The sequence below is a fragment of the Arachis ipaensis genome, chromosome B4 (assembly GCF_059453495.1).
Source record: "Arachis ipaensis isolate K30076 ecotype BB chromosome B4, ASM5945349v1, whole genome shotgun sequence".
In the NCBI taxonomy this organism is placed as follows: Eukaryota; Viridiplantae; Streptophyta; class Magnoliopsida; order Fabales; family Fabaceae; genus Arachis; species Arachis ipaensis.
The window spans coordinates 2180877-2202098 of record NC_142439.1 but is presented as its reverse complement, the minus strand read 5'-3'; the positions used below and the strand labels follow the sequence as shown (position 1 = coordinate 2202098).

Genomic DNA, 21222 nt, shown 5'->3' with positions numbered 1-21222 from the left:
AATCTCAAAAACATATGATAGATACAATTTGAATCTCAAAAATAATTTTAGTCTATAATACCAATCTCAAAAATCACTTTAAAAATTCAATAATAATTTTTTATATGTAAGGTTGAAACAAAATACATAATCGAACACTTGATCCGAAAGAACGTGCTTTTGAGAAGAATAATGTCCTTTTGAAAATATTTAAATTAATAAATAAAAAAATTTAAAAACAGAGGGAGAAACCTAACCTTTGAAAGAATTTTTTAAATAAATAATTTAAATATTTTATTTATGTATATAGATAATTTAAAGACAATTTATGATTTTATGTGTAGTTATTTATCTCGTTTAGACATAAGTATATGTGAACGTATCACCTGTGATAGTAATAACACATAAATATAAACAAGATACGCTTATGATTAATTCGTTTATATTATAAAAGAGATATGTATGAGGCGCGCCTATATAAAAAACTCGTTCCACTTCATTTCTACCTTCAATTTTGGTGCTTTTTTAGAGTGAACTACCAACCTGGCCCTGTCAATTTTTCAGAATGACAACGCGACCCCTCACCATAAAAACGTTCCACTTCGGTCCCTGTCCTTTACTTCCGTGATCCAACGCGGTCTCTGTGGGTGTTTTTCTGTCAATTCTGAACGGAAAATGCTGACGTGTCAGGTTCAAAAATGGACAAGGGCTTAATTGTCTCTAAATTTAAATTGGTTAGGGGTTTATTTGTTTCTATTCTTTAAATAATATTTTTTTAAATTTTTTTTATTCATTATATTAATATTTTTTTAATAAATTATTGAATATATGGTATAATAAGTACAAACTAATTAATAAATTATTTAAATTTAAAAATATCATTTATTATGAATAATTCTCAAATATAATTTTTAAATATATATAAATAATAAATATTAAAATTCGGTTAATACATTAATAATAATAATCCTATGATATACTATTAGTATTATGATCTAAATAATTTTCACAATAAAATAAAAACTAATGAACACATTATTTGATATATAGTAAATTTTTTTTGAGTAATAACAAATTTAATTTTTTTTATCTCTTTAAACTAAATTAATAATTCTATTTGATATCTTGGCACTAAAATACACTATCAGTAGGCTACTAATAGTCTAATACTAAATGAAATAAAACATAATATATTTAATATGTATGGTTAGGGTAGTTGTTGTGATAGGAACAAAATTTAGTTTAGATCCTAGGTTAATTTTATAATTATTGGTACCTGTTTTTAGAAATTTATTTTACTATTAATGAGCATTAGAATTTTTTTAACAAATAATTTAAATGTTTTATTTTAAAAAAACCCTAGCATTATTTAAGACCTTTGAATTATTTCTTTAAAAAAATATTGTAAAAAAAGAGTTTGCGTAAAAAAATTAGAAAACTTGTAATCTCAATAATATATGTCATTAATTATTTTATTTTTATTTTAACAGAGGTCTCGCCTCCTATTTTTTAGGTGAGTTAGCCATTCCCTTGTACCACCAGATGTCATTCTTTCTTATTTGAGGGAGACTGATTTTGGCTACACGGTGCAATTCAGAGACTTTGTGTTTGACAATATTCTGATTTCTGTATTTGTGGAGCGTCAGCGTCTGGAGATCCATACTTTCACCTGCAAAATGTGTGTACCACCTAAGATTACACACTAATGAAAAACTAGCAGATGGTTGCTTGAGAGACTTTCAGATATGGTATCAACACTCATCGTGAGATTGGGTAGAAGAACTTCTCGGTGATAGGCCTCCTCCGCAGCCAGAGTAGAGAAAGGATTCGTTTTCCTTCAAGCTCACATAACTTAGAGACAAAGTGTAGCGTATTCTAGTCAGAAAGATTTGAACACTCTCTGCCAGTATACGAGGTGTTACATCATGCTGCTGATCGGGGGTTACCCGATGACAGATAAATCGACAATCTTGTTCACATCAAGTGATAGCTCTGGAACTCGTTGTGGAGGAGGCAAAAGGTATTGAACTGATCCATCTCAGGTATAAAGTCCTCCTTATCCTCAGTAGAACTATTTTCATTGTTGTTCGCGGCATATTCTTCATCCGAGACATCTATATCCATGTCCATGTGCTCCCCTAAATTAGCATAGTGCAGAGAAAATAGTGCAAGAGGTGGGTCATCTTGAACAAAATTAGAATGTCCAGAACCACTACCACCTATATCACCAAACTCTATAGAAACAGAACGCTTCATCACTTGAGCCATGATTCACATGTGGATGCCAAACAAAGTGATAAAATTTTAAAATAAAGTGATAAAATTATGAGTAAATTTTCATAATAGTATCTGAGATTCACAAAATTACCCAATTTGGTCTTCAAGATTCTAATTTCACTATAGTGGTCCCCCAGATTCAGTTTCGAACACCATAGTAGTCCTTGAGCATATTTCTGGTGATGACTCGCCCATTTCAGTGCTGACGTGGCTACAGTGTGCTACACTTTAGCTTAACTGGCCAAATTACAATTTGTACCAATTTGGTCCCTCAATCACTATTTAACTCTACCCCTCTTTGCTCCCTTCCAAAGTTTCTCGATATTAAGTTTTGGTGCTTCTTTAATATTATTCTCCTGTCTTCCGGCTCGCTCTCTATTTTCTAAATTTTTTTTTGCCAATTCAATCCAGATACAAGTACCTTCAAAGATTATAACTTTAGTATCCGATTCTATTTATGATTTCGATCAAATTCACCTCCCCACACTCCTAACTTTTTCCACCAAATTTGAATCTCCCAACTTTTACCCCACCCTTCTTTTTATTTTTGCTTCATTATGATTTGATTCCAATACCTTTTTTTTTTTGTCTTCTTTGAAAAGAGAGAGCAGAGGGATTAATTGGCCATGGATGATGTTAATAATATTAGCAACAATGGCAGCAAGTTCAAGAACATGGGTGTGAATGATGATAGTGATGCCCACAAAGTTCAGGAACAATCTCTTCTTTTTCTTTCTTTATCTTCTTTTTTTGTTTCTCCAACTTCATCGTTAAAAATAATGTTTTTCTTTTGTATTTGATCCCTCGCAATAGAACTCCAGAACTCCATGTAAATGCAGTTCCATTACCAATACGAAACAAGAACAAATACCTCTAAGCTAAGGAGGAAGAAACACCATAACTTACTGGAGTAAATCCTCATAGTAGTCACTGAGATTCGCGTGAATACTCAATGTAGTCCTCAAGATCCCGATTTTCCCATTATAGTCCTCCAGATAGAGCTCCGAGTACTCATAATGGTCCCTGTGCATATTTCTGGTGATGAGTCATCACCAGAGCGCTGACGTGACCATATTTTGCCACGCTGGAGGGCTCCAAAACGTCGTCGTTTTGGTTTGGCGCCCTTGAGTACAAATAACGACGCCGTTTAGATGTTATTTAGAAAAACAGTTGTCTCCAATACAAACACTTCATCTTCATCTCTTCATCAATGGCACTACCGTAAGATTCTATTTGCTGGGTTGAAAAAGTTGAGAGAAGAAGTAATCCAACTGAAAACTCTTTTTGTTCTTCCCCTCCTCTACCAGAAGCATGAGGTTCTGACTTTGTGATCAGACTCAAAGTAACATTTTCTTTTTACTTTGGGTTTTCAATATAGTGTTGGTTCTTCATGATATGTAAGTTGTTAGTGTGGTTGAGGTTTTCTCATTTTTCCAAGAAGGGGGATGTTTTCAGGATGCCCTCAACAACCTCAAATCTCTCATGGATCAAGGTCTCACCTTTTTCATCTCTCTCTTAATCTGGGTCTCAACTTTTTCCCCCTTTTTTTTATGCTCATGTAAAAAAGTTGCTTCTTTTCTCTTTTTGTAATTATGCTTAGTTGAGGAGCCATTGCAGAAAACTTTTTAGGTAATCCATTTTTTTTATCTTTTTTTATCTATTGTTTCTAGATACTTATTCTGATATGATTTTAACATTTTGAATTATTCATTATGTACTGTGTGGCTATGTAAATTATTCTCTATTAGTTCCTTTTCGGTAAATTGTGTCTAGTGTGGCCATTTGAAATCATGATGGTTAAAGTAATTTTGAATGTTTCATTCATGTTGTTAACTAATTAGTGCTGCTATTCTCCAGCATGCTTTTTGGTGAGATTTATAATTTGTATTGATTTAGTAGGAAAGGGATTCAATCAATGCTTGAAGGATTATTTTTTTAACAAATGGCTATGAATTTTTACTTGGTTATTATTCTCGATGATGTTTCATTTTCAGAAACCAATAGTCCCGCCTGATTTATACAGATCAATTCGCAAGTCATAACTAATATGATTGTCAGGTTACTCAAGAGAGGTGCTCATTCTGAAATAATCTTTTTTTTGTTGGTATCCCATGTCATCTCTGTCACTTCTGAATGTATTTTCTTGTCAACATGTGCAAGTTATGCTATATATAATTGTCTTATCTCTGTTTCTTTTTTTCCCTCTCTCTTTCTTTGTGATCAATTCCAGGATCTTCCTGTCTTTGCAATTGGTGTTGGGTTTAGCACATTTGACAAAGCATCTTGTAAGTTAAATTTATTAGAGAAAGGAAGAGAAACATTGGTCTGTTGGGAGGCACTATTTGACTTCTAACTGTGTATCCTGATCTGTGTATCCTGATCTTGTATGATCCGCAGGTTCATTATTATGTTCAATCTCACATTCAGATCAATGAATATTGTGATCGTGTGGTCTTGGTGAGTATTATTCTTTGGATTCTTCTAAGATTAATTTGGTAGTTTAGCTTCTGCCATTTCATTCTGAGTTTTTAACCATATTTTTCTGTAACCTTCTTCATCAAAGAAACATGGGTAACCTATCACCACATGTGTAAAGGTTTTGGATATGACTGGTCTGAAGTTCTCGGCCTTGAACCAAATTAAGGTACATTTACTTCATGTAGCTACTTGGTCCGGCACAGTTGCTCTACTTGTGAATTTAATGTATTAACAATGAATTTTGATGTTAAAATAAGAAGCCTGATGGTTTGATGTGAATGGTACATATTTAATATAGTAACCTTAAAAGAGAAAAAGAAAAAGAGAGTAAATATTTGAATAGTAAGTTTGTAAAAGCAATTCAGAATTGGTATATTGAATATTCACATGTCACTATCAATAACCTTTGGCGTTACTGAAATGAAATGCTCAATTGCATTCTAAGATTCTGACTTCAGGGCAAAAAACTTTTGTCAACTGATTTTATTTGTTTTTGAATATTTCTAATATTGTTGAACTATGCTTTTCTTTTTTATTGAGGACTCGAGGCCTATTGCAATATCCTTTCCTCTTTGTTAATAACATTTTTCTTTATATATAACACTGTTACTAAATTGTCATTCATGTCATTGCTGTTGTTAACAATAATATCATCCATCGATGATCTAAACTACTCTGAGAAGACAAATAGATATTACATTGTAAATGCCTAATACATATTTTCTGCATGTTGGAAGGTGAGAAGAAGAAATGAGCAAGAGCCTCAGACGGAAGAATGAGAAGAGAGCGATGAACAAGAAGAAGAGATAAAATTTATGAAAATTTAGGGATTTAGGGTTAAATATAGTAGGAGGGACCAACATGGGTATAAATTAGAAATGAGCCAGCTCAGCTAGCTGTTGGAACCCTCCAGCGTGGCAAAATGTGGCCACGTCAGCGCTCCGGTGATGACTCATCACCAGAAATATGCACAGGGACCATTATTAGTACTCGGAGCTCTATCTGAAGGACTACAATGGAAAAATCAGGATCTTGAGGACTACATTGAGTATTCACGCGAATTTCAGGAACTATTATAGAGATTTACTCTAACTTACTGTTTAAAAACATTGGGAGGGAACAAAGAGAATAAGAGTTAAGTAGAGATAGAAGGACCAAATCGAATACCAATTACAATCTGAACAGCTAAGTTACTTGTTGTATCGTCACGTTAGCATTGAAACGAGTGAGTCATCAACGGAAATATGTCCACAGATCACTATGATGCTTGAACCTAAATATAAAAAACCACGGTAGTAAAATTAGAATACCGATGATCAAATTAGATAATCTCATGAATCTCAGGATAATTATAGAAATTTACTCGAAAATTATTTATTTAAAAAATCCAACCTTTGACTCTCAAATTTTATGCTTTTAATTTTGGTGTTGTATTAATAATATTTTTTAATAATGTTGAGATTTATTGTGTTTTTTTCATGTAAAAATCACAAATTTAAGAGATAAATCTGTGGCTTTCAATTTTTTTTAAAACATATAAATCTAACAGTCAGATTTTATTAATTTAAACATATAAATCTCACCTTTAAATTTATATTTTAGTATTAAAAAAATTTTAAATATATAAATTAAACCCTTCAATTTATTTTATAATAAAAAATATTTTAACATTCTCCAATTCATACATTAAATCTAACCTCAAATTTTTCTATAAATTTTATTATTGTTCAAATCTAAATGTCCAATTTATTATTTAAAATTAAAAAAATTTAAAATTCATATGAAAGAAAACCAATTAAGTATTAACCATTACAATGAATTAGCACAACCTTCTTCCTTATCTACAAAAATTAGCCCAAATTTTAAACCCTCCTTTACACTGTAAATCAGAGTGAGAAACCCTCAATTCTTCCAGTGTTGTGTGTTGTTGCCGCCAGTGCTCGTGCTTCTTCTTTTGTTTCGGCGTTCTGCTGCACTGCTCTCATTCTCGCCTGCGTCGTTTCGTTCTTCTTCGTGTGAGTTCTGCTCCTCTTCTTCTACCTCGTTCTTTTTCCCGTTCATTTCCCCAGTCGTGCGATTTTCAATTCTACACTTACGCCTCTTTTTTAGGGTAAATTTTATCGGTCTGGATTTGAGAACATAATTGATCATGAAAATGTTGAACGATGTTGGATTGCTGCTATATACTTATAATTCATTCATAATGTTTCATGTTATACATGTAATTCAAGCAAGTTATGTTCAATTAGAATAAATTATCATTTGTACCCATAAAAGATACAGATGCTAACAAATGTACCCATATAAGACGGAAGATGGCTTCCATGTGCCAAGAGTATCCAGACGTTGGTTACACAATTGGTCCGATAGGGTATTTTTGGCACACAAAAGCTATCTTCCGTGGGTACAATTGTCGTTTCATTCTTAAATGGATACATTTGTCAGCGTTTGTATCTTTCATGGATACAAATGGTAATTTATTCAATAAAAATTTTAGGTAGAATATATGTAAGATTCAGTCTCTGATATGTTAGTTCTTTGTTGACAGGAACAAAACATGCCAAAAGTGAAGACCAATCGTGTTAAGTACCCAGAGGGCTGGGAACTCATTGAGCCTACACTCTATGAACTTCAAGCGAAGATGAGGGAAGGTTTGAAGTTGCCATATGCATCCCTTGCTTGATGGATGATATCATGATAGTATGTTACTTATCTTTGAACTTATATGAAACCGAAAAGTTCTTAATCCATTGATCTTGCAGCTGAGAATGACCCCCATGATGGCAAAAGAAAGTGCGAGACTTTATGGCCTATATTCAAGATTGCATACCAGAAGAGCCGCTACATATTTGACCTTTACCATCAGAGGAAGGAAATTTCTAGAGAGTTGTATGAGTTTTGCTTGGATCAAGGATATGCTGACCGCAATCTTATTGCAAAATGGAAGAAGGTACCACCCGTTTTTTTTTTTTTTTCTTTCTTGGTTTAAAATAGCTTTTATATGACTGTAAATAGAATTTTCAGTAAAGAGAAGAGTTAAGTAAAACTTGGGGGTGGAGGAGGAGAATTCAACAGTTACTTATTAAAAAAAACCCTTAAGACATATGGTTTTAGAGTATGTGAGATTAGATTATAGTTTATCATATCAGTAAGTCTAGTTAGGAGATATTATCATCTAGCTACAAGTTGCAAGTTGCCATAGTTATTGTGTGAATCCATGCTGACATATTAACTAAGCGACTAGCTCGCACACCCTTTGTTGAATTGCTATGGCAAGCTGGGATTGTTAGACTTGTTTACCCCTGCCAAGTTAAGAGGTAACGTTAGTGCATCAACAACTCTAATAATACCTAATTGAGGGGAATTGTTAGTGGGATTAGATTGTAGTTATCATATCAGCAAGTCCAGTTAAGAGATGTTTATCATTTAGCTATAAGCCTACAAGTTGCAAATTGCCATAGTTATTTAATGTGTGATCCAGTGAACTGCTGCCATGTCTATTCTGTCAAGATAGTCAGTTGAGGTGTTAGGTTAGTTAGTTGCACTCAATTGTTAAGTTACTAGTAGTATATAAGGCTTGCTTGTAAGTGAAGTAATTGATATTCTCCATTTCCTCTATTGAATCAATTTCGCCCCTCGTCAAACTCTCTCAATTCACTCTCTTTTTCTCTGCTTTCTCTGTGCAATATGTTTTCGAGCATGTTCTTTAACAGAGTATAAGACTATGCAAAGTAGTGAAAACATGAAACCTTCAAGTAAAGGCTTCTGAAAGAGGTGACAACACTGTAACTAAGTCTAAGGGGGAAGAAAAGGGAAGGGGGGGAGCGGTGTTCGGAGTTTCAATTTTAGAGGGGAAGGGAGGGAAGGAAAGTGCTTGAGGAGTAAAGTGAAGCTTTTCTTTATGTTCTTTAAACACTTCCCTTAAATCATGAATTTTCCCACCATAAGTCCAACTTGCAAGCAAAATCTAAAGAAGCCAAAGGTCCTCGGAAGATAATATTCTAAGGACTGGTATGAATAGTAGTGCTTATGTGGTTTGCTTTCGTCGTATTATGGTGAAAGCTGTACTTGCTCCGAAATCTCCCATCCTTTTAGTTATCAAGCTTAATAAAAAAAGCCATTTCTCACACCTGATCAAAACAGGATAACTTCATTTTCAGTTTAGATCTATATTTGTCACTCTTATCTCCCTAATTTGTTTAATTGCAGCCTGGTTATGAACGATTGTGTTGCTTGAGATGCATGCAGACGCGTGATCACAATTTCGCCACCGCATGTGTTTGCAGAGTACCAAAACAACTCAGGGAGGAGAAGGTTATAGAGTGTGTTCATTGTGGTTGCAAGGGTTGTGCTAGTGGGGACTGATTTGGCCACAATTCTAGTGCGTCAGTTGTTGTGATTTTCTTGTTATAGGTATGTTGTCAAATAGCTTTCTCTTGTAATGTGTATCTTATGATTTGTATTAAGATGAATCTTGTTTTGATTTTTTTATTTTGGCACTTACTATATGGCCGATGGAGAAATGATATACATCCAAGTCTTTTTATGAATTAAGTCCAACCAAGTTAAATAATAAGACTTTGAACAATGTTAGTCATAACTGATTTTTATTATATTAGACCAACTTAGTTGGACTTAGTTAACCAAAAGACTTGAATGTATAGCATTATTCAGCTAATTCCACTTATGAAAGCAAGCTCAATTAAGTTGTTTTCAAATCGTGCATGATTGACACAAAATTAGAACTAAATTACCCATAATTTAATCGGTGCATACAAACATCAAAAAGAAAAACGCAAAGCTGTGCAGGAAACTTAGTAAAAATTGCGTTTTAACGTATAATTTAATTTTAACGCACTGTTAGTTGTGACGGATCTAAAAAATTTTAGTATTGGAATCGAAAATATATTAAAATATTTTTTGTTAAATATTAATATTTATACTTTGTATAATAAAGATATAAAAATTGAAAAAAATTAGTATATAACTTTTTTTTTCTAAAATATTTTTTATTATATACAATTTTTAAAAATAACTTTTTTTTTGTTATTTCTAAAATCTGAACACAAAATCTTAGTTAAATTATAAGTAATTTGTTATCCTATGTTCCTAATTATTGCATTTTTACTTTTTTTTTACACATTTAATAAATAAAAGAGCTAATCAATAGGCACGTTAAGCCTATTAATACATTGGTATAAGTTTTAGAAAAACTAAATTATTGGATAATGAATTTTCTCAATTTTTTTTTTCATTTGAAAAAGTAAAGTGTGATTTCTCACCGTTAATTTTATAAATGAGAACAAAAAAAAATATAAGAAAAAACATTGAAAAGTTAGATATCACATTTTACTAAATAGAGAGGATTCATTTCTAAATTATTGATTACCTCCCACTCAATTAGAAAGTTCATCTGTTATAATATTTATGACATAAAATAACGTTTTTAACAAAAATAACAATTATAAACAAGATTATTTAAGAATTAAAATAGATAATATTAACTAATAAATTGATACTCTTTCTTATATCAAATGATTTTTGAAGACTAAAAAAGACATTGATAATTTTATATATATTTAAAAAATTAAGTTTTAGTTTGATAATTAAATAATTAGTCAGTTTAAGAAAGTATATTATCACTACTTATTAATTTTTTTAATTGATTAATTTATTTTTAATTTTAATATTAAATTAGATTTAACAATATAAACATTACTGCATATTAGATTTAACTAAATAAAATATTTTTTAAAGATAAACTTCAAAAAAAAAAGCATCTGTAATTTACTATGGATGCAAAAACATCATAATGGGAGCAAATATATATAGTTATATATATTTTTTATTTTTTCTTCAAAATTACAGTGGAAATAAGTGTTTTTTCTTCTCGTAAGGAAGGTAGGTCTGTCCCTGAAAAATAATTTTATAAGTGTATCTATATACGTAATGTTACATTAGTAAAAAGAAAAAAAATATATAAAGATCTAATTGAAAATTCGGTAAAATTATAGTGACTGATAGAGTAATTAAACCTTAAAATTAAACTCTTTTAAAATATATGGAGAGCCTGTGAGCTTTACCAACTTGTGGGATCAGTTAAGGACAAATCGGACGGTCCAAAATTTCCATAAATCGGACCTTACGAGTTGTTCAAATTCGTTCAAAAAAATCTTATAATAATCAATTCGGACCCTTCGAATTGCTTTCTTTATTACTATAAAAAAAAAAAAAAAAAACAACACGGACGGTCCGATTTGTACCGTCCAAAATTCAAATTTTTTCTCCTTACAAATCGAATTATTCGATTTGCCACTTATATTTTACTTCACAAACAATTCGCATGGTCCGAATTGTTAACATCAAAATTCACAAAAAACTGCCCCACATTGTAGTGTAGCACCCCCATATCTCATATCGGAGCACTACACACTCATATATTCCATAACCAAAAAAATAAACCCCTCAAAGAAAGCGTTTATTTTTTCTTTTTTCCACCAAACAATTCTTAATATTCCCGATTTTGATGGCTTGCCTACTGCCATTTCTCCATGCTTTTTTCTTTTTTCTTTTTTCCCCTGATTCTTGTAATCATTAGCATAGTGCTAATTATGCAACTTTGCTTATAAAGAAAGAATGTTGAAGAATGTCCTTTATTTCCCTATGGTCACATTAGTCGATAATTTTTTTTTTCTTTTTTTCTTTATGTAGATATATGTTTATCATTTAAATTTAGATACAATAAAATAAAAATATTTAATTATTTTGGTGGTTTCTCTAATTTTACTAAATTTTTAATTAAATTTTTATATTTTTTTTAATTAGGTCTCTATACTTTTTTTAATTTTGTATTAAGTTTTTTATAGTCTAAAAAATATTAGAGTTAATTGAATATTTTCTTGCAAATTGAAGATATTTATAATTAAGAACTTAACTAGGACACCGAATTCGATGGTCCCAGAATGTTTGGACCATTAAATGGTCCCAGAACAAAATATTTTTTTTAAGTTTTTTAATAATTGTTAAATAGTCCTTATTTAATTTTAATTACAAATTAACCCCATATATTTTATTTAATTATAAAAACTATTTTTTATTTTATAAATTATTATTTGATCATTTATCTATTATGTTTATTAACAATAAAAAATAAAAACAATAACGAATTAGATCTTCGATTGATCGTAATAATTTTTTGGCAATCCTAATCGATTAAAAGTTTATCTTTTGATCCGTTACATCTCTCGAGCGTTGTGAAATCGTGTTTCAGAGATAATCAATCGATTGGATTAACAAAACAGTCGATTGAATTTCAGGTTTCCTAATTGAATTTCAGCTATATATCAACCAAAAAAAAAAAAATTGGTGGCTAAAGTACAAGCAAAGAGAATGTGGAAAAACTTCAGTAGTCCAATCCATCTAATACTTATAGGACCTTAATTTTGCAGCACTCAATTGAAGAAGAAAATGTCAAGATCTACTTGATGATTCTATTAAGCAATTGCTATGCTTTCTGTTCCTTTTGAGTATTGGATTAGAAAAAGTCTAACAGACCAGTATTTTTATTAAAATTTAGTCAGTATATATTTAATTAGTAAAAAAATATATGTAATTTCACATTATATTATTAAAAATATTAATAATAATTAATTGATAATTATAAATTACAAAATATGCTGGTGCTCTAGCATTATTGATGTAGTTATTTTACCATCATCATGGCAAAGGTTAATTCTTATCTATCAAAAGCAAATTAAATTAAAGGAAGGAAGTGTGGCCTGCTTGTTTTTGAATCTTGCAGCATTAAAAAGAGAAAAGGACTACTACATACATGGCATTCACATGATGATAGTGTTCATTACATAAAGGAGAATTAGTTATATATATTTGTACTTTAGTAATTAAGAATGTATTAGAATACAACAAGAATTGGAATTAATTTGATTTCGAAATCAATTTCTTTGTTTGGAATGGATAAAAGTTAGAAATTGAATTGATTTGTAAATTTTGATTTACTTTAACATTTGTTTTAAATCTTTGCATTTTGAGAAGTTTGATTTAAATTGAAATAATTTAATGTGTTAGACGGTAAAATATTATTTTTAAGAAAAGTATAAGGGATTAAGTGTGTAACTAGCTACGAATTGAACAACTCAATTAATTATAATTATTAATAATTAATTTTAAATTTTTTAAATTCAAAATTTAAATAATTAAAAACTGATTAATTAAATCTAATTAAAAACTATAAAAACCTTCTCCTTCTTTTCCATATTAACCTGCACATCCCAACAACAATACACACAGATTCTCTCCTTCACCGTCAGGCCCTCTCCACCCCTGTCCTCATGCAAGACAACCTCAAGAAGTTCGCTGCCGACAAAGCCGTCAAGTACGTCAAGTACGTCAAGTCCGGCATGGTCCTCGGCCTCGGCACCAACTCCACCACCACTTCGTTATTGCCAAGCTCGGTCATCTCCTCTCCACCGGTCAACTCTCCAACATCATCGGCGTCCCTATCTCCAAGCGCACTAAGGAACAAGCACGTTCTCTCGGAATCCCGCTCTCTATCCTTGACGACAATTCCCGCCTCAATCTCGTCATTGACGGCGCCGATGAGGTGAACCCGACCTCAACCTTGTAAAAGGCCGCAGTGGCGCTCTTTCCTGCTAGAGGCCACCTTCGACAAGTTCATTGTGGTGGTCGATGAAACAAAGCTCGTGTCAGGACTCGGAGGAGCGACCTTGCGATGGCGATGGAGGTGGTCCAATTTTGCGAAAAGTACAATCTGGTTCAGTTTCAGGAATTGTTTAAGGAAGAAGGAGTGGTGGAACACGGGTTGCAAAAACATATAAAAAAACATCCATTTAATATAAAAAAGAAAGCATCTTAATGTTTATCAAAAGAAATGTCTATCTATAGGATTTAAAAAAAAACATATAATTCTTAAAAAAATAGAAATATCCACATCTGTAATACAAAAAATACATTAAAAAATATCTATTTAGTAAAAAAAAGAAACATCATAATGCTTAGCAGAAGAAATATTCATGTATATTAACTTATCTTTGTTAAGACGGGTTTCGAGATCCAATCCATTAGAAAGTTGGCAGAAGTTGGCTAGATCCTAGTTAGTTCTCTAGCATAACTCTTATTTTCCCTAGTCAGGAAGGAAGTTGAGGCGGAAAAGAAGCACGTACAAGCATTAATCGGAAGTTATTTGACATAGACTCGATTTAGATGCTTTGATAAATAGAACAAGTACTCGAATGAAGAATCGAACTGATTTTCGAAAGGAGAATTGAGAAGGTACATGAGTAGGGAAGTCGAAGGCTTTCTCTGAGTGAGAAATTTATTAGTAACGTTCGTGGGCAAAAGAACGGGAACAGTTACCTGAGAATTCGCATAGAGGGCAGCGTCGTGTAATTAATGGTCGGTTATAGAAGTGGGTTATAAATATTAGTAAGTTTTAGGAAATAGGGGTTGGAACTTCTTTTCAGAAATACACTCAAGCACACTCATATCCCAGCGAATTGCTGAGTCTGCATTCGAGTTCGATTTCTGCAGAGTTTCTTCTACTGTCTTTACCTTTCATTTACAATTGTTGCAAAAACTTTATCTTTCAAAGCAAATTTATCTTTCAAGTATTGTTTAATTTTCATGTTCAATTTACATTTCAGTACCTTTTAATTTTTATGTCTAAAGTCATTTGATCCAATCGAAGGTATCTTTATTGTTTTTTTTAATTTTAATGCAAACTTTTTCGATTTCAGTCAATTTACTTTTTGAATTCTTTATTTTACACTTCTTTTATCTTTTTTCATTTTTTGAACTTATTTCCTGTCTTAGTACTCGTCTAATTGAAAAATCTTTGATGCACTTATAAAAAACTGGTACCTACAAAAGAGGAGGAGTAAAGTATCATTTTTGTCCCCAATGTTTGGGGTAAGTCCTATTTGTGTCCCTAACGTTTAAATCGTCCTATTTGTATCCCTAACGTTTATAAAAGTCATTCAATGTTATCCTATTATCAATTATACAACAAATGAGATTATATTTTTCAATTATTCTCACTTAGATGTATTCATTCTCAATTAGGTCTCATTTGGATGTGTTCGATTTTAATATTATATCCATTATTTGTGTTTAGATTCAATTATGTTCTTAGAAAAGTGAATTATGTAAATATTGTAGGAATTAGTTTCAACTTTTGATGAGCTATTTTTGGGAGTAGATTATCGATTATATCCCAGACATTTGTATTCTAACTTCAATAAGAGATTTTTAAAACTCAAACTACAGTGTTCATGATGTGTAATTGACGGCAGGATAACATTGAATCACTTTTACAAACGTTAGGGATACAAATAGGACGATTTAAACGTTAGGGACACAAATAGAATTTACCCCAAACGTTGGGGACAAAAACAATACTTTACTCAAAGAGGAGTTGGTTTCGCTCTCAAACCATTAGAATTGAACCACCGTCGATTTATTAAAAATCGACAAAAATGTTTAATATATAAATTATAAAAATAAAGCGGCCGAATAGGACATTACCTCTGAGCATCATAAACTCATATAACATAATATTTACATTAGTTTATTTTGATTCTTAACTATGATATTAGTTGGGATTGTTGATAAAAGTAGTGTTCATCGGTATAATCACATTGATGTTAGTGCATGGATCACAATAATGAGAAAGCTTATTATTAATTAGTCAACAAACTAATGTTAATTATAAGTACTCACATTATTATTGATGTTAGTGAATAGATCAGACTCGTTTACAAGAAATTAAGTTGGATTAGTCTAGTTATTAGATGACTAATTTACTTAAATAAGTATTGAAAATTCGAATTTTGTTTTATGCAGGTAGTAATTTATTGACTAATAACAAATCTTTAAATAAAATTTATATAGAGATGGCAATACTATCCGAACTCGCGGGGACCCACTCCACCCTTACCCGTTGGGACAGGACGGGTTTTTAGCGGTACGGATTTTTGGGAGGGGCGGGGTCGGGTTTAGGTAATACCCGCCCCGCTATATATATATATATATAATTTTAATATATAATATGTATAATATATGTAAAATAATTAGTAAATAATTAATAATATTATATTATATTTAAATTTTTACTTTAATTTATGTTATGTATGTGATGATAGTTATATAAATTTTAAAATTTAATTTTATTTATTAGATTTTAATAATTAGAGAAAAGGACAAATAGGTCCTAACCTTTTGTCATGCGGATATTTTTGTCCCTGACCATTGAAAAATACTTTTAAGTCACTGACCTTCACAAAATTTGGACGGATCAGTCCCTCCGTCCAAATGCCTCCGTCAGGGATTGATCTGTCTAAATGCCTCCGTCAAGACTGATCCGTCCAAATTTTGTGAAAGTCAGGGACTTAAAAGTATTTTTCAATAGTTAGAAACAAAAATGTCCGCAAGAGAAAAGATTAGGGATCTATTTGTTCTTTTCTCTAATAATTATAGGGGCGGAGCGGGTACCCGCAAAAACGGGTTAGGATTCAACGTTTTACTACATGCGGGTAGAAGCGGAACGAGTTCTATGTAAATTATTATACGGCAAGGTAGGATTGGGTAGAGCGAAAATCCGCTCCTACCCGCCCCGTTGCCACCTCTAATAAAATAGTTCTTAACCTGCTCATGAGAAAAAAAAAACTTGTTTACAAGACCCCACTTTTTTTTGTAGGCCCATCAACTTCATGATTGTAATCATAGCTAGCAATAGCATGCATCCACACATTTCGTTATACCTTTCAATCATAATAATCATGCTTATAACAACCATCATGACTGAATTAATAAAGTGAATAATTGGAATCCAGTTAGCGTGTTTAATTTTGTTCTGATTCTTGACATCTCAAAAGTGGATAATTAGAAACATACCCAAAAAAAAAGTAAGGTTTAGACTTTAGAGTCAAATCAATGCTATTCATGAGTAATGTTTTCTCGCTTTTCCAGTTGGATTTAAATTAAATACTATAAAGTATAAACAGTACACTATTCTTAAATCAATCAATTTCTAAACAATATTTTCTTTCCACCGGCGGGGATATTACAATATTATTTTTTAATTGTAACTTCTATATTTATTAATGTCACTCCACACACGATTCATTTGTATTATATATTTGCATGAAATTTTTTTAAATTATTGTTTAATACAATAGCGATAAAAAATTAGAAGTGGTGGTCATAAGACAATACTACATTTCATTAAGCTATTCTTTTTTTAGAAAGCTTTTATAATTTATAGTAATTAATTAATTATTATTAATATTTTTAATTGTATAATATTATATTTAATAATATAAAATTATTTATTTTTTGTTGATTAAATATTGACCAAATTTTAATAAAAATGTTGACCTTTTAGACTTTTTTATCTTTTTTTTATCATAACTATCAAAAATAGAAAATAAAAATATAAAAATAGTCAACAAAAAATATTTGTATGAATATATAAAACATTTAAATATCATTAATTTTATAGATAAAAGATATAAACTAACAATAAAGTTAGGCATCCAAACTTTTTAAATGATGTATTTAACCAAATTACAGCGCGCTTCTTTTTCGAATATATGTATATACGTACTATCACTGTTTCTTTTTTGTCGTCGTCTTTCTCCTCTTGCATTATTGTTCGTCAATGTCTTTTTCTTTTGTTTGATTTTTTTCTTCCTTTTTTTTCTCTCTCGTTCTCTATCATTATTATCATCATTTTTTTCATCTTCTTCTTTTATATATGTTTAGAAAAACTAGAGCATAGAAATTTTGATTCACATCACAAAAATTCTGACGCACAACACAAAAATTTTTAAAGGGTCGTATACTAGAATATTGACACTCAACCAACAAAATATGCACAATGTAAAAATTTTAGTACACAACATAAAAAATTTGGTCACAACATAAAACTTTGGTGCACATACAACATAAAATTTTTTAAAGGACTACATATTCAAAATATTGACATCCAACCAACAAAATACATACTGCACAGTACAAAAAAAATTTTTACACAATACAAAATTTTTTAAAAAATCACATGTCCATAACATTGATTTATCTAACCAACAAATTACATTCCTAGCAAAATTTTTTGTGTTGTGTGCAAAAATTTATATGCTATATCGATAAATTTGTGTTTTATGCAAAAATTCATGTGTTATATCAATATTTTTTTGTGCTTTCCAATAAAAAAAATTTTGTTAAAAAAGTACAAACAAAAAGAAACACTGATACATGGGCGTGTTTTTAACTTAGTTGGACTTAGTTACAAAAAGATTTGTACGTGTAATATTACTGATAAACTAATTCAATATTCATTAAAAAGTAAAATTGGGTAGTTAGAAAAAAATATTTAAAATGTGTAGTTCATTTTTATTGAACTAACTTAATTTTTAATTAGTTTATATCTTTTATAATAAAAATCATGAATTTCAATTTTTTTTAATTAAAAATAATAGTTTATATGTAAGAAAAAGGTTGGTGGTAAAATATCCCGACTCCTATACATGATCATTAAGAATGGATGAAACTTGCTAATAGACAATCAAAGACAGAAGAGAAGTAGTGTGGGATATTGAGCAATGAGAAGGTTGATCATTCAATACTCAATCTAAGACTCATTATTGAGTTAACTATTTGATTGATGAAAACTGAAAGAACAATCAAACTAGTAGCTAGAGCGATGAACTACATAACTAACTAATAAACCTTGATCTGCAGCAATAATAACTGATGATTACAAAACCAAACCCACGTACACAACTTCTTAGAGGCAAATAATTAATTTTGGTCTCTAACTTAGAAATTGGAATTATAATGTGATGGAACATATGGGTATATTCAATTCTACAAATACGTCAATTTAATTTTTGGAAGATTATATTACTTAATTTTGTATTTTTTTTTTATCAAAAGGTAAATATTTTTATTAGATAGAATAAATGGTCCACATTAAACTATAACTAAAAGGAAAAAATAAAAAATTCTAACTAAAACAATATGCAATAACCACTAAAGTAAAAAATAAATAAGCTTATAAGTTTTTAAGAGTTTTTGGTGTAGTTTCTGTCACTAAAAATAAATTTTTTTGAGAGCTAGTGAAGATCACTTTATTTCTTGTTCTACAATTTTTCTATATTGTGTAAGCGGTCAGGACTTTCAATCGCTAATAATCTCCACTCTTCTAAAGGAATTCGGTCAATTGCATCTACCATTGCCAAAGATTTTCAACTCAGAGAGGAATGGACAATTGGTTGTCTCTCCAAGCTTCAATGGCGTCGGAGCATGATCAGAGACAATGAAAAACAGACTATTTCTCCAATCTGCATCTTGGACAGTCCGAATTCACTACAGCAATTCTTGAGTTTAATTTCTTTTTAACTGGTAAACCCTCGTGCATCACCTTCCAAAAAAAATTTTAATTTTCGATGAACACTTTAACTTTTAAACTGAGGACTGTAGTAAACTTTGTTGACATTGTTCAGGTAGAATTCGATGGGAGGGTAAAAGAATTAGAAAGCAATCTTATACCCTGAGGCAACTTCCGGTTTTTGTCTTCATTTAGGTCAGTGTGTCTTCTCTTTTTTTTGGATAACTGTTTTGAGTATGGCTATTACTATTTCTGTACTAAAAATGCTGATTATCAATGTCTTATTCCATTTTTTATCTGGTTGAACTAACTTTTGATATCCATTCTAGTGTGTGTCCTATATTGGCATTAGGAATAGGAGTTATAGTAATAAATTCAGGAACCCATAAATCCTCTTTAATATTCACTGAAATGCCTCTACTAATTTTCTAAAGTAAACCCTTCTCCAACACCTTTCTTTCCTCCAATACACTCTTCCATCTCCAAGATGGATTATTTCCAACTTCAACTCTCAAAAAGTTAAAAAATATATAATCTTTGCATTTATAGATTTTATGTATTAGAAAATGGGACTTAGTCAGAATTCTCCACCCTTGTTTAGCTAGTATAACGAGGTTGAATGTCTTCAAATCTTTGAAGTTTAAATCTCTTTAAGGTCTCGGTCTGCATGAAATTTTTCAGCTAATCCACTGCATCCTTCTCTCTATATTTTTCTAACCCCACAAAAATTATATCATTGTTTGCTAAATATCTTCAATCAATGTTTCTGAAAGTTTGAAACAACTGAGAGTATATATAGAAATTGCTGTTGCCACTGCCTTGATTAACACCTTCCTGCCACTTGAAGAAAGAAGTCCCATTTTTCAATGTTATAATTTTTGAGAGACTATTCATAATATAGTTAAAAGTATCTCTTTTAAATCTTTACATAACTACCGGTAATCTCACGTATTTATTTTGATTGCCTACGTGAGAAACTCGCAACGTACTAGCTAGCTGATCACGCACTTGGATAGGAGTATTTTTGCTGCAAAAAATCGAGGATTTATCTAGGTTAACCATTTGTCCACTAATTTCTTTGTAGGCTCATAGGATCTCAATTAAGTGGTCGCACTCTTTTTTGTAACTTAAAATGTATTGAGTCATCTGAAAAGAAAATACGATGGCGTGTTATTAAAGACCAATTTTACTTATGGTTATATTTTGGGGTAAGTACGATTTTGGTCCCTTAAGTATGGGGTCAGAATCGAATTCGTCCCTCTTCTTATTTTGCCATTAAAATCGTCCTTAATGTTTTTTTTCCGTATTAAAATCGTCCTTTTTAATAAAAATTTTTGTTTTATTCCTAAACTACCCCTATTCCTATTTTAATAATAAAAATTATAAAATAAAAAAAAAAACGGGTGTTTGGGGAAGGGGGGAAGAAAACGCGTGGGTGGGGAGGGGAGGGGAGGGGAAGGGAAGGGGGGGAGGGGAGGGGAGGGAAGGGGGGAGGGGGCTGGCGTCGGGGAGGGAGCAGCTCGCTGCTGCTCGCGTTGCTGCCGTCAGACCCTGTCGCCGCCGTTCGTGCTTCAGTCGCCGCCACCATCGCACCGTTTGGAGCCGCCGTCAGACCCATTGAGAGGGGTCACGGGCTTGGAGCCGCCGCGCGTTCATCACCACCGCGTCCTCGCCGCGCTGCCGCCGTCGTCCTCACCACGCTACCGGGGGGTGGAGGTGGAAAGAAGGGGGGAACAGGGAGGTCGCCGCCGTGACCTCCTCGTCGTCGTCGCTTGCGCTCCGCTGCTGGTCGCCGCCTCGCCACTGCTGCTCGCCGCCTCTGCTTCTTGCTTCGATTTCTTTCTGCTTCGTCTTCTGCTTCTTGATTTGTTGAATCTTTGATTTGTTGATTTATCTCTGTTTGTTGTTTGCTGTGGTGGTGGTGGTGGTGGGGGTGGAGGGGAAGGGAAGAGCGAGGAGGGAGGTGACGTGGGGTGGGGTGGAGGTGCTGGGAAGGGAAGACAGGGAGGGGGTGACGCGGGGTGGGAGTGGGGGTGCTGGGAAGGGAAGAAGGGGAGGGGGGT

General features: G+C 31.9%; 1 protein-coding gene and 1 pseudogene across 1 annotated transcript; both read left to right on the top strand.

Moving 5' to 3' along the window:
• Positions 1-6603: 6603 nt before the first annotated feature.
• Positions 6604-9284, top strand: LOC107638272 (protein BUD31 homolog 2). The gene is made up of 4 exons (XM_016341465.3): positions 6604-6749; positions 7283-7385; positions 7497-7684; positions 8944-9284. Exons 2-4 carry the CDS (start codon positions 7292-7294, stop codon positions 9097-9099), a joined length of 438 nt encoding a protein of 145 aa, XP_016196951.1. The 5' UTR covers positions 6604-6749; positions 7283-7291; the 3' UTR covers positions 9100-9284.
• A 3420-nt stretch (positions 9285-12704) lies between these two features.
• Positions 12705-21040, top strand: LOC107635802 (putative ribose-5-phosphate isomerase 3, chloroplastic pseudogene; annotated as a pseudogene).
• Positions 21041-21222: the final 182 nt, after the last annotated feature.

What these genes read in the sequence shown, in the direction of transcription:
- LOC107638272 (XM_016341465.3), top strand. Translation starts at nt 7,292, where the DNA reads ATGCCAAAAGTGAAGACCAATCGTGTTAAGTACCCAGAGGGCTGGGAA. An exon ending in TCAAGCGAAGATGAGGGAAG is followed by an intron (nt 7,386 to 7,496) that starts GTTTGAAGTTGC and finishes TTGATCTTGCAG; the next exon opens with CTGAGAATGACCCCCATGAT. An exon ending in TTATTGCAAAATGGAAGAAG is followed by an intron (nt 7,685 to 8,943) that starts GTACCACCCGTT and finishes GTTTAATTGCAG; the next exon opens with CCTGGTTATGAACGATTGTG.